We start from the raw sequence: 14252 nt of genomic DNA, 5'->3' as shown, positions 1-14252 counted from the left end.
TGTCAGATTGCAAGGGCATCTCTTGTGCACAGCCCTCTACAGGTCACCCACAGATTTTCTATTGGATTTAAGTCTGGGCTCTGGCTGGGCCATTCCAAAATGTATTTTTTTATATTTTTCCCCTAATAGATTTGTTTGTTTTTGTGTGTGTCCCTAAGTCCCTGACTACTGGGTCAACTCTAAGGGGTGTGTTGAAAATATCATGCTTACTTACCAGGGATGGATGACTTCCCAAAGGATATTATTATGCATTTCTTGGCATTTAGTTTTAGTCCATGGCTCTGACACCAGTTGTTTGTCTGTGTCAGCCCCTCCTGTAGAACATTTGAGTCAGTGTGAGATACAATAACAGCTCCTAATTTGCAATCATCTGCAAATGTAGTCAGCGGGAGACCACTGACATTGTCAAAAAGGAGCAGTCCAAGGACTAATCCATGAGAGACTCCACTTGTGACTGGCCTCTTTGTAGAGGAGGACTCCCCAATTCTAACTTCTTGCATCCTGTCTGTGAGCCAGTTGATTATTCACCTGGTGACATATGGGTTTGTACCTAACCTCCTGAGTTTGTCAACAATGCCCAAGTCAGGTATTGTGACAAATGCCTTGGCTAGGTCAAGGTAGGCAGTATGAACAATTTTGCCCTCATCCATTGATTTGGTGACCTTCTCAAAGAAGTCCAAGCAGGTTGAGTATGCATGACCTGCCCTTGACGAAACCAAACTGGGTTGGATCCAGTGTCTGGAGGTTTACTACATCTCTACTGATCATCTCCATGATAATTCTTTCCATGGCTTTACATTCAAGAATAGTGAGACTTATGGATCTGTAGTTTCCAGGGTCTGTAGATGGCCCACCTTTGTGCAGAGGGATGACTGTTGCCTTTCTCCATTCATGAGGCACAAAGCCTGTTTGGAGGATACAGTTAAATAGTAATGTCAGAGGCCCTGATAGATCATGTTTCATGCTCTTTAGAAGGCATCCTGGGATATTTTTCGGGGCCCACTGATGCAGTATTCTTGGTCTAGAGAGTATTAAGAACCTGTTCCCTAGTGTTCCCCATAGTAGGGGGAGTTACATTAGATATTTCCTGAGGGAAGGTTGAGGGGGAGACAGGAGTAAACTTGGAGATGAATTATCAGCCAGGAGGTTTACTATATCTTCTGGCTCAGTATAGGTGGCTCCATTTACAATGAGCTCTGCGCACAATTGTGCATTTCTTTTGAGGTTGCAGACATAGCTAAAGAATGCTTTGTGGTTGTCCTTGACCTGAGAAGCCAAACTTACCACACATTTGGCTTTGGTAGACTTTATTTGTCCTCTGAGTTGTTTGTTTGTTTGTTTGATGAGAGTGTTATCCTGCTGGGTGCTGCAGCTCATAATTTTTGCCATGATTTTCTTCCTCCTGTTATACAGACGACTGATTTTGTGATTCCACCAGGTGGCTTGTTTTTTTAGTTAGTTCTGTACTTCTTCCTGGTGGGTACAGCTACCTCTATGCAGCTATTCAAATGCTTGCACAGGGTTTCTGTGAACAGCTCTGCATAGGCAAAAGTGCTCTCTGGGTTTATGGGGGCATGACATTTTGCCAGGTTCTCACTTAATGCAAGAGGTTAGCCTTAAAATAGTTCCTGAATATTCCAGATTTAACTGGGGGGGGGGGGTCCAGGTTTTATTTTTACTTCAAAGGAGACCATTTTGTGGTCTGACCTTACCAGGGAAGGCATTACAGTAGGGGCTGTGCAGCAGTCTCAAAACAAGGTGGAAAAACAAACTGATAAATCCACAAAACAGGAACAATGGCAGGACAGCAGCACAAGAAACAGCAGAAAAATTAAAACTTTAATAAAGTAAAGCGCTTTTCATTTGAATAAAATAAACAAACCATCATCAGTTTCAATTTTTCTGCTGTTTCTTGTGCTGCTGTCCTGCCATTGTTCCTGTTTTGATGTGCAGCAGTCTCCCATATTAGTGGGGACCAGATCCAGTATGGTTGCACCCCTGGTTGGTGTATTGACTACCTGGTCCAGGGAGTTTGTGCTTGCAAAATCCAGGAATCTCTGTGCATGTACGTTTGGTGTCATTTAGGATTCCCAGTTAATACTCGGGTAATGAAAGTCATCCATGAATATGGTGTTGGGTTAGATGGTTAGTGTTTCTAATAAGATTAAATACATGGTATGGATTTCCTGGGTCATAGAGGGGGACCTACAGCTTGCAAAGATGTGGTATTGAGATTTGATTTACACACACACACACACACACACACACACACACACACACACACACACACACACACAGGAAAGGCTGGCACAGCTTACCCACTTTGTCACCTCCACCCATACTATAAAGTAGATACACTGCTACCAGAATACCCACAAAGCCAGCTACTCTAAGGGTCTTACCAGGTACCCAATTACTCTTAGTAAAATTAATACCTATACAAATGGTAGTATTAACTTAACCAAGAGGCAAGAATTTCAGGAATGTGGAGCCACAGTGCTACTAAATAAATGTAATTACTCTCAGAGGTTAAATATTTCCTATGATACCAGCCAAAATGAAAGGTTTAGATATAGTTAATAATTAATAATAAAAGAAAAACATGACAATACCAAATATCTATTCTTAATAGATACCAGAGTTTCAATTACAGGAAATATAAAAAAACAACATAGATGGAAAGACTTAGATACAGAAAAAAAAACAAAGTTAAACTAATCTCACTGTATTTTCCTAACTTACTGAAGAATTACTGTTCCCTACTTACTTGCTAAAGCAAGGCAAAATGAAGTGGATGAGTATCTTTCTTGTTAGGTTCCAAAAACAGAGTGCTAAGTGCTACTATCCCATATCTCACTAGTATCTAAATACAATTTCAGTGCTGGCTACAGGATGACATCACATCTGGTCACCTGTCTTTGTGGTTCCAACACTATCCCCTCACTAAATACTGAGCCAGGATTTGGCACAGATGTGTCACAATACACACACACAACTTTTAGCTAAAGGTTTATTAAAGCATTTGAAAACTATTAAACAATTCCAACCTTTCCGCCCTTCCTGCAGAAAGGTTTTTACAGACATTGCATGTCTGGCTGCATTCAGACCTGTGAGATAGAATCGTTATGGCCTAAACCAAGTCATTTAATTTCAGGCTACTTATTTAATGTTAACTAGGCTGAGATTAACCCCTTCCCATATCCTCTGATAAAATATATACATTTCAGCAGTTAAAAAAATACAGCCTGACATACATATATATTTCTTTTCTGTGCACCAGGACCCACTGTTGATACATTTTTAACACAAGCAGCTTTACAAATACATTTTAACACAAGCACTTATATAAATCAGTTTGATAAACAAATGACATATAATTCTTTACAAAACTCCAACTGGCTATGCTGGCATATGTTACACATGCACTGCCCTTACTCCCCCTACCACAGCTGGCACACCTCTTGTGTAACAATCGTAACTACCCTTGAGAGAAATCAATCTAGCCCCCAAATATGGGTTTATGACTTTTAAAAGAAAGCATAAGAAAATTTACAGGACTAAGGTGGAGTATAGAAACAAAACGGCTTATCCTGATCAAAACCACGGTCATAAAAACAATTGGTCTTTTAATGAAAGGATCCCAGAATCCAACAGTAACCATTATAACTCTGCTATAGAAGATGTTCATGATGATTTTTTTAGGCAAGCACTTTATAAAAAGGAGATGTAGGCAAAATGATGAAAGCTAGTAACCACAATAAAATCTTGCCTAGGACACCACGATGGAAACCCGCAGTCCAAGTAACACAGTTTATTGGTAGAAATAACACAAAATAACGCTAACAATCCACAATGCGTTTTCGATCAACAATCTTCTTCAGCAAAAACTGCAACAGTCTTCTTCAGCAAAAACTGTTTCAGAGCTGATAAGGTTAAGTTGGTTTATATCTGATGATGTTGTTTACGACCAGGAAACATCCATTCTATGAGGCATGTTCTTATATCAAGAATATCAGGGAGACCTGTTGCGAAATCTTAGGGACTGGATGAAAAGTCAGAGGCATGTTACATACAAACCACTTTTACATTATGGGGATAGTACTATAACCAAGGGAGCTACAAATAATAATAATTGGTCCAAGGCTATAGTGTTAAATTATAGTAGAGATATACCACTTTAATGAAGATGATCAGCTCTCATTGGACTACAATCTTTGGTGCACTTGATTTATTAGGAAAAGTGGGTCCCCAAGTCGTAGGTGTGTGTGTATAAAAATAGTTTCAATTTGAAACCAGTTTTAGAAATGAATCAAGGTAAGGCTGTGACTTCCACCAGCAATGTGAATATTAGACACTGCATAACATGCTAGCAATGTAGATATATTTTTCACTGCACCCCATTTTACATTTCTGGTTTTCCTAGATTGATTTCCCTCAGGTAGGTAAGATTGCAACACAAGAGGAGTTGTGCATTTGGCTCTATGTGCCACTTCTCCTGCATTTTATGTGCGAAAAACAGAGGGGTCCATTAAAAAAAAACATTTATCAACATGTATATGCCAATCATAAAAATGATGCTAGGAATGCTCTTTACAAACATTCTATGCAATGTAATGATTTTAGAAAATTTTAATTTATTGTATTTTTAAAAAAAAGTTACGAGCCCAGTTAGGGGTGGTGAATGGGGGCTTTTATTAGTGGATGAAGTTTCAGTACTCATAGGAATGAAAGCACTTAGTTATTTTTACTAAAGGTTGTTGATACTCACTACCAGACATTTTATTATTTTTACTTCTTTAAATGACAGTGAGCAAGAGACATTATCAAGCAATACACCCTAGGTTCAAGCCTTTCATGTTGTTCTATTGGCTACTTTATGGCCTTCTTTACTCAGTGGCACTAAAAAAAGAATAAGGAAAACACTGAATAAAATCTGACCATTAAGATCAACTTTCTATAATGGAAATTGATGATCATGTAGTAAATCCCAGCTGCCCCACTTTTCACACTTACCTATTTTCTACAAAATAAAATGCTCTTCAATGCCCTCTAAAACTAATGACACATTTGCATCTTTTTATCTAACTTCTGTTGTACTCACACCTCCTTATTTGCGCCTTTCAGTGACACAAATTCTAATATCGTGATTCTGTTACTGTTTTGGATGCTAAGAGTATATCATCATAAGACAGGGAAATGTGCTTAAAACATGTTAACAAATACTACAGCATCAGAGAGAAAGAGGCTGTCAGACAAGGGATGACAGGACAGTAGACACAACAGTTAAAGAGGTTACAAACTACAGGAGAAAACCTGTGCAAAACATGGGGTAACAACTGGAAATTATTTTAAAATATAAACACAAAAGAGTGATACTTTAAATGAGGGCATTTACCTTTCTTACTGAGTCTCTCAAGTAGCAATGGACAATTTGTGCATACATATGCTTCTTTTCATACAAAACTTCACAGATCTGGTAGCTGAAAGACAAAAACCCTATTTTAAGAAATCTGCAATAGCATTTACAATTAAAAAATGATAAGCATGGCACAATATCAACAGATCAAAGCTGCTAACATTTCCTTAAAATATTTAACACTAAAATGTAAGAGAAAGTTTACACAATGCATACACAAACACTGACACCTGTAAAATACATTAAGTTATCAAAATGGCCACCTAACCCTGAATCTACCTTTAGTTTACCTTAAAATGACATCCCACTAATATGTTATGGACCATAATTTCAAATTTAATTCAGTGTTAAAAAACACCTTAACATACTTAAAATCCATTAAATTCAACCATACAAACAGAAGAATATAAGAATACAAATACAATATATAAACTGAAATTAAGACCTCAATTATTGTTCACTATAATGTAAACAATGTAACTATTCACAAGGTTGTCTTTTCATTAAAATCTAAGCAAACTTCCTAATTAATGCTTTATTCCACATAAACTTTGGTAATTAATCTAACTCTTTAAAGCCAATGGGAAGTGTTAAAAAAAAAACAAACAAAAGAGAAGTAGAATTTGTGTTAGTCTGCTTTGTGCAATACATGAGAAACAAACTACAGGCTTTGGCACTCTTCATAAGACTCTTTCTCTAAATCTCATAAATAAATGAATATATATATCAAATGGGTGAATATAGCAATGTTGAATTCAAAGTAATTAAAAATTAGTGAGTAAGACTCATCCCATCAAAAACCCAGAACAAAACATTTGAAAAATAAAATCAAACAGTTTCCTTTTCCAATTGGTCAGAAAAACCCAACCCACTAACTTCGGACACAATTCTTCTGAACAGCGGCAGTGTCATGGAAAACGTTTTTCTAAGATTATGTGTAGGGATGGTATTAAGGACAGGGTTAGAGTACGGGCTAAAATACATTAACAAAGTGGAGTTGGGGGGTGGGGTGCAAAGTCACCCTGCCTACCTTACTGATGTGTGCTAATAATCCTGACAATAACCCAGTCCCAAACCTTACCTTAGAAAACCATATGTACAACACTGCCACTACACAAGACACACAACCATATGCATCATCGCACACACAACACTAAATCTGTCCCCTTACCTAACCCAAAAACACATGTACATACACTCCCACTCAAAATGTTCAATCATTCCCATTGTGTGCAAAATCCACGTAACTACATTTGATATCCCCAGCACATAAAAAGCACATTTTACCAGTTTCCCAAGCACAAAACTAACTCAGAGTATTTGACCTTATGAATGTATATATTCCTACTAATATGTATGTGCACAGAGGTATGCAGACATATTTTAGGAATCTCTGCAAGATCCATTTACCAATTACAATGACATATGCCCTTATATAGTCATCCAGCTGAAGACTTTATTTACTTTATTTTTCTTGCATTACATGGTCCAGAACAATCATTATATAGACAGCCTTTGAAAATGTCAAAGAGTTACACAGAAAGTAGCCAATGCTACTTTCGGTGGTGATAAATTCTGGTACCTGCTAATCAAAGCTGCAAGCATGGTCAATGTGTTGTTAGGTTTTGAAGTTCACATAAATCGCTTCACAGGAAAGGAGAATGAAAATGATGGGTCATAGCTGAAAGCTACAGTGATGCAACTCCAAGAACCACAAATGTACGGAAACTGCTTCATCTATAAATATAGTTAACCTGTTGACAAAAGCAGGCACAAGTGCGCTTCAGGGGGAAATGCATTTTACTCTTAGTTTTCTTCAGCAGAAGAATATTGTTGGTTAAAAAACACACACACTCAAAATCGTGAAATCTAATGCTCAGCATAACAAAATAGCATGCTTTTTAGTTGCACTTTCTTAAACCACTGTCCAAAGCATACCGTCCTCTACTGTACTGTGCCATGTAACGGCACTGCATTTCCACACCCTAAACAATGACAAATGAAAGTACAGTAGAGAGAGTACATAATATATTAACCTTATCAGCACCATCAGCCTAGTAGAACTGGGAATTAACAGCAACACAGGCATTACAGAAGTTTTTGAGAAGTGGGCATGACTTGCAGGCAGGCTCGTCTACCATAGAAGGCAGAAGCAATTGTGGCTCACTGCAATGCCCACTCCTACATGACAAAGAGGTGTACAGCATGCAAAGTATGAGCTGCAGACATGCACTTGGCTCTTTTAAACTATGTTTGTGCAACGGCTTACATTGCAGAAGTACATATGCACTGAAAGGAAATCTTATGCCCCTGGTCCTGGCCATGTTTAGTGCCTGACAAGCCATCACTTGTACTGTGGGAAGTGGCCAACTGGAAGTATCACTCCTCTCCCAAAGGTGGTCAAGCCAGGAAGCAGCTTACTCCCACCTTCCCCTTTCTTTTTGTGGCAGCATATCTGCCATAATTTAAATTCGGGTCATCTAGGTTATAAAAAGGGCTTGAGCCCTGTACACCATATAGCTGAGCAGATACTACAGGTTTTCGATGACGGTCCATACATTACGGAATAATCTTCCACTACTGGTATCATCAGCTTAAGCTCACATTCTCTTTTTGGATTGCCTTCCATAGCTACTTCTCTACCTGGTGCTGTAATTGTTTGCCCTGGTGTCACCTCATGTACAGTATTAAGCTTTCTATGCTTCCAGTGACTCACTGTTTTATCTCGTGTATACATCTAACTTATGCTCTCATAAACAGACAATGTCAAAAGAAGTACCTGGTCATTTATTTGCTTGGAATGTTATTTACTGTAATATTCTGTCAGTTATATACTTTGAATAAAGCAGATGGAATACTTTTGAAACTGTTTTGTCTTTTCTATTAACAGATTTTTGTTTATCTCTCTCCATTATGAATGCACATTCCACTTAATGACTGTTAGTATATTAGTCATAGAAACTTTTACTTTTTTTTTTTTTTTTTTATTAAACTGCAATACCTTTACTGTGCGGCTTCTTTTCCCTGGCGCTGCCCAGGTGGAATTTCCTGGCTAGCACACGTAAATAAAAATAAATGAATAAATAACGCGCAGCAGCACTGTGGCACAGCAGTTACCACTTCTGGCTCATAGTACTCGATTCTTCAATTTGGTTCTCGGCTGGGGTGTCATTTATACAGAATCTGCATGACTTCAATGTATCCATGCAGGTTTTTGCCTGATGACTCATTTATTTAATGCATCCAAAAGAAATGCTTTATATGAACTGGTGTCCCTCAAAATTTCCTATATATGTGCAAGCAGCCTAATAGTGTGTTTTTGTGTGCTCGCACCCTGCAATGGGGTTGGTACTACTTTCAGGATGAGCTTCTAAGCCTTGCACCCATTAAGTACTCGGCCAAACGGACAAACTCTGGCTCCCCACACCCTGTAGTGGATTAATTTGGTAATCAAAAAAATGAATGACTGAGTAAATAAAATGGCAAAACTAAATTACAAAACTCACAGACAGGAAAAAAATTCTGGAAAACAGCTGATCAGTTTTCTCCAATGAAGCCACAGCCAGACAAGAAAAACATTATTTACAGTTTCCATTACACTGAAGAAAAAAAAAAAAGATGCTTCAAAGCTGTCAGGTCATTTCATCACTATATCCTACCCAGTCAACCGAGTCTGCTTCACAGTCCAAACAGTGCATGTTAACACAGTGCTCAAACTAATCCAAAAAAAAAAAACAAGCTTGGGTCTCCTGCTTTTAACAAAATACCATCTGAATTCCTACAGATCAGAACTCAAATCACAGCATCCACTGTCATTCTACTGATACACGTCCATCAATAAGGAAAACTGCCATGGTGCTCGAAACAAACACTCATCATGCCTTTGCAGAAGGGTGGATCATCCATATCACTGGATAACTACTACCTCACTTTCAAATCTATCAGAAAAAATGCATGAATAAACAGCCATTAGATTACTTATTAAAACATAACTTAGTCTCAAGTTCACAACACATTTTCCAGCCTAACCATGGTAGTGACACTGCCCTTCTGAACTTGAATATATTATCTGTGATGTATAACACTGGTAAATTCATGGTGGCTTCATAGCTAGGCCTTTCTCAGGCCTTTGACATCTGTTTCTGTTCTAAACTTATAAACCCTCACCAGCACTGCCTTTTCCCTTAATGCTCACAGATGGTGTTCTAGTGATTTAAAAAAAAAAAAAAAAACAGGATAGACATAGCCTGATGTATCGAATGGAATAACTTCACCTAATCTTTTAGCTAAAAGAGGAATACCATAAGGCTCTGTACTAAGCCACTTCTATTTAGACTTTATATGAATGTAATGGGCAATCATAATGGTAAAGCCAAACTTATCCAGTACTGAGATGCTTCAGCTAATGCTCTTTAACATTTCTTGTGAGTCCCACTGCTCCCACTCCATGCAAACACTGACAAACAATATGGGTCTACAACTCAATGCACAAAAAATAAATTGATATTCTTCTATCAGAACAGTTTCTTGCCTTCTCAAAGATGACCTCATGGCAGCCTTGAACAAATCAATCCATGAAAATCTGGAGTTACAATCGGTACCTATCTAACAAACTACTTCTATAGACAAGAAACTAGAGGAGTATGTGTATGTCCTTACACACTGTTCTCTGATGAATGCATGACTTCTAGACTATGATGCAGTATCACAAATCTCCTAGTAGGCATCTTATCGGGACAGACAGTAGATGCAGCAACCATTTAAGAATAATGTGCCTTAAAATGAAGAAGAGAGTTAATTTGATAGGAATTCATATAACTGTGTATAGCCACCAGTCAAGAACTACAATCTACTTTGTTCTACCTTTAGAAAAAGAAATATGGTCACCAGGACTTCTAGAATCCAGCAGTTGTTAGTATAATACAGCAAGGCATGTTTAATGTCAGCCTAGCATAACAATACTTGACCTGTGTTAGCTGGCCTGGAAAAAAAAAGTCAACTGAATTACCTGATTTACAGTAAACTTCATAACTACTTTTAGAAGTTGCAATTCATGTGAAAGACCACATGGAAAAATAGGTATTGCTATTCACAGCACAAGGCCTACAGCACAGACATTCATCTGGCTGGAAAATGGCATCAAGAAAAAGTACAGTTATGTACACTTACCATAAATGTAAATGTTTGAGTGTATTCACTGTTGCAGTCATTACATTTGGGTTATCTGCTTGCAGGTAGCCCTCAGACAGCCTGATTAAGAAAGTATTGGGTCCTGCGTCAGTTGCTGTCCCTTCTTCCATGATGTCAGGTTGTCAGGGGTATAAAACATTGCAGTTGACGCCATTACATCAGTTTTTCTTGACCCAGATGTCAGGTGCCTCCCTAATGGGAAGCAATTAAATATAAAAGTACAAAGATATACCTCCAACAAAAAGCAAATACACCAAAAAGGTTTTAAGGCATAGTAAAGGAAAGTAGAGGTATAGTCAAAAGAAGTTAGAGGGCTGGAGGGAGGGTAACCAGGACTGCAACAGTGAATACACTCGAACATCTACATTTATGGTAAGTGTACACAACTGTACTATGTTCTTTGTGTTTCACTGATGCACTCATTACATTTGGGTAGATTCCCAAAGCTATGGTTGGGAGGAGGAATTTAGATAGCATTAGTGCCAGCTATAAGGCCCTGCAAGACTGCAGTGGCAAAGCCAGCTCTGCATTTAGAGAAAATTGGAAAATGATAATGCTTGGTGAAAGTATGTACAGAACTCCAGGTAGCAGCTTCTAGGATATCCCTAGTAGGGACGCCTCTGAGAAAGGCTGTAGAGGTAGATGCAGCCCTGGTGGAGTGAGGTCTGATCCCCTGGGGGATAGGTTTTCCATGGTGCTTATAGCAGAAATTAATGCAATGGCTTATCCATTTAGAAATGGTTTGCTTTGAAATAGCCTTCCCCTCTGCCCTTGCAGCAAATGCCACCAGCAGTTGTTCAGATTTCCTTTGAGGTTTAGTCCTGTCCAAGTAGAATCTAAGTTGTCTGTGCACATCTAAGGAATGCAGTATCCATTCCCCTTTATTCTGTGGATTGGGAAAGAAGTTTGGCAAATGAATGGACTGATTAAAAGCCACACTGGATACCACCTTGGGCATGAAGGATGGATTGGTTCTGAGGGACACCCTGTCTGCATTAAAGATGATGAAAGGCTCCACTGTCATAAGGGCCTGTAATTCAGATACCCTTCTAGCTGAAGTGATTTCTAAAAGGAAAGCTGTTTTCCAAGAAAGAAATTTTAAGTCTGTAGTAGCAGCTGGCTTGAAAGGAGGTAGAATGAGTTTCTCCAAGACAAAGCTAAGGTCCCAGGCTGGGGTTGGAGCTCTCCTGGGTGGTCTCAAATTTTTGGCTCCTCTGAGGTACTGCTTGAGCAGTGGATGAGAGAAGAGGGGAGGGGAGGTTCTGTGTTATAATGAGCTGAAATGGCTGAGGCATGGATTTTAATGGAGGAAAAAGGCAGGCCCTTGTGAAGCATCTCAGTTAAGTATTGTAAAATTTGAGGTAAATTGGGTGCTGCTGTGCTCATCCCTTGAAATTGGTTCCAGCCACAGAATCTTTTCCATTTTTTAGCAAAAGATTTTGTAGTATTAGGCCTCCTTCCCTCTAAAATGATATCCATCACAGGTTTGCTGAGGCATGGTAAAGGAGAGCTTAAGTAATTAGCCAGGCTGCAAGGTTCAGTGTTAGAAGCTGAGGGTGCAGAATCTGGTTCTCCTGCTGAGACAGCAGGGAAGGAGTCTGAGGCAGGTGCCATGGAGATAACCGTGACACACTGTGCAGGAGGGGGTACCAGTGTTGGCACGGCCAGTCTGGAGCAATCAAAATCATCATTGGTTTGACCTGTTTGATTTTTAGTAGAATTTTGGAGAACAGAGGCAGAGGGGTGAAGGCATAGACTGACAGGTTTTTACAGCTGAAGGACAGAGCATCCACTTTCCAGGCTTGTTTGTGGGGAGTCCTTGTGCAAAATTTGTCCAATTGGTTGTTCTGGGGAGAGGCAAACAGGTCTATATCTGGGCTTCCCCATATGCTTGTCAACATGTTGAAAATCCTTGGTTCCAGTTTTCACTCGTGTGGGTCCATGAGGTTTCTTCTTAGTCAGTCTGCCAGTTTATTTAATTTTCCTGGCAGGAATTAAGCTTATGGGTGCACTTGGTAGCTCAAGGCTGTGTTCCACAGTGCCATGGCTAGTCTGCAGAGGGGGTAAGAATGTGTACCCCCCCTGCTTGTTTATGTACCACATAACAGCGGTGTTGTTCATCTTTACCATTAGTTGTCCTGGAAGAATGTGGTCCTTGAAGGCTGTCAGAGCATTCTGTACAGCTAAAATTTCTTTTTGATTGATATGCAGGTGCATTTGACTTGGGTTCCATTTGCCCTGAATGCACTTCCCTGCAGCCCCCATGCATAGTCTGATGCATCTGTTGTTAGGGTTTGGGCGGTTGGGGGTGGTGTGAAAGGTAGCCCCTTGTTTTGGTGGCAGGCCTCTGCCCACCAAAGGAACTCTAGGCGTAGGCAAAGCATGATAGGAATCATTGTTTCTAGGTCTTGAAAATGTTGACACCATAGGCTTTTAGATACCACTGTAGTTTCCTCATATGCAGTTTTGCATATGAAATTAAAAGAAGGCAGGAGGCCATGAACCCAGAGGCTTGCAGTATTTGTCTTGCAGACAGCAGGGCTTTTGTGACCACTTGTTTGATGTAGGTTGTCAAATGAATTTGTTTCTCTGGCATGAGGTAAATCATCTGGGAAGTCGTATTCAAGCTTGCTCCCAGGAATATAATTTGTCGACAGGGTACCAGATGTGATTTCTTTTCATTTATGGTGTACCCCAGACAAGTTAGAACCCTTTGTACAAAGGCCAGATGTTTCAAAAGTATGTCCTGGCTTTCTGCCTGAATTAGACAATCGTCCAGGTATGGGTATATTTGAATATTTCTTTGCCTGCAAAATGCAATAACTGGAGCTAGGCACTTTGTGAATACCCTGGGTGCAGTAGATAAGCCAAAGGGCAGTGCAGAGAATGGATAGTGCATGTAGCCTGCTTTGAAGCGTAGGTATCTTCTGCAAGATTCCCTGATTGGGATGTGCAGGTATGCTTCTTTTAAATCTAGTCTTGCCAACCAGGCATCTTTGCCTAGCATAGGAAGTAATTGGTGAAGAGTCAGCATCTTGAATTTTGGAATCTCCAAAAAGGTGTTTAGCGTAGACAGGTCCAGGATAGGACACCATGAATTGTCTTTTCTGGGTACTAGGAAAAGTCTCGAGTAGAAACATTGTCCCTTTTCTGCTTCTGGTACCAGTTGAATAGCCCCCATGCTTGAGAGAGAAAGCACTTGTTTTTGGGCCTCTGCCCACTGATTTGGGGGTAGGTCCGGCCACGAGCTTGGTGTTGGCAATGTGTGGAAGTGAAATCTGTATCCCTGGGACACTATATTTAAAACCCATTTGTCTTGGGGAATGAGTTCCCAATTCTTTGCATGAAGAGCAATCTTTCCCCCCAAAGGGGCAGTCAGTTGATAAGTGCTTGGAACCTTTAAAAGGAAGTCATTGAGACAGTTTACCATGGGGGGAGTCTTATTCCCAGATTTGGAAGTGGAGGCCCCCCACTGCTTAGTTGTGTGTGTCCCCTAGGACTGAAACCTGGGGTTTTTGCTGTGTCTGGGTTTGGCTTGAGAAGACCTAGAAGGGGCTGGAAAGGACCAATTCTTAGAGGGCCAGTGCCTACTAAATCTAGGAGGCTGAACTTGTAAACAATCTTTAACAGTTTGCATAGATTTAGC

General features: G+C 39.7%; 1 protein-coding gene across 1 annotated transcript in view; it reads right to left on the bottom strand.

Annotated features, from left to right (window-relative positions):
• Positions 1 to 14252, bottom strand: part of VPS8 (VPS8 subunit of CORVET complex) — a 2195799-nt gene that overhangs the window by 666276 nt on the left and 1515271 nt on the right. The window contains exon 26 of the mRNA XM_044075401.1: positions 5396 to 5480. Within this exon, the coding sequence (XP_043931336.1) occupies positions 5396 to 5480 (85 nt within the window). The remainder of the gene's footprint in view (positions 1 to 5395; positions 5481 to 14252) is intronic.

Source organism: Protopterus annectens, chromosome 6.part1, assembly GCF_019279795.1.
Source record: "Protopterus annectens isolate FY-2018-M chromosome 6.part1, PAN1.0, whole genome shotgun sequence".
Classification (NCBI taxonomy): Eukaryota; Metazoa; Chordata; order Ceratodontiformes; family Protopteridae; genus Protopterus; species Protopterus annectens.
The sequence above is the reverse complement of the archived record's forward strand: the minus strand, read 5'-3'. Positions and strand labels throughout refer to the sequence as shown.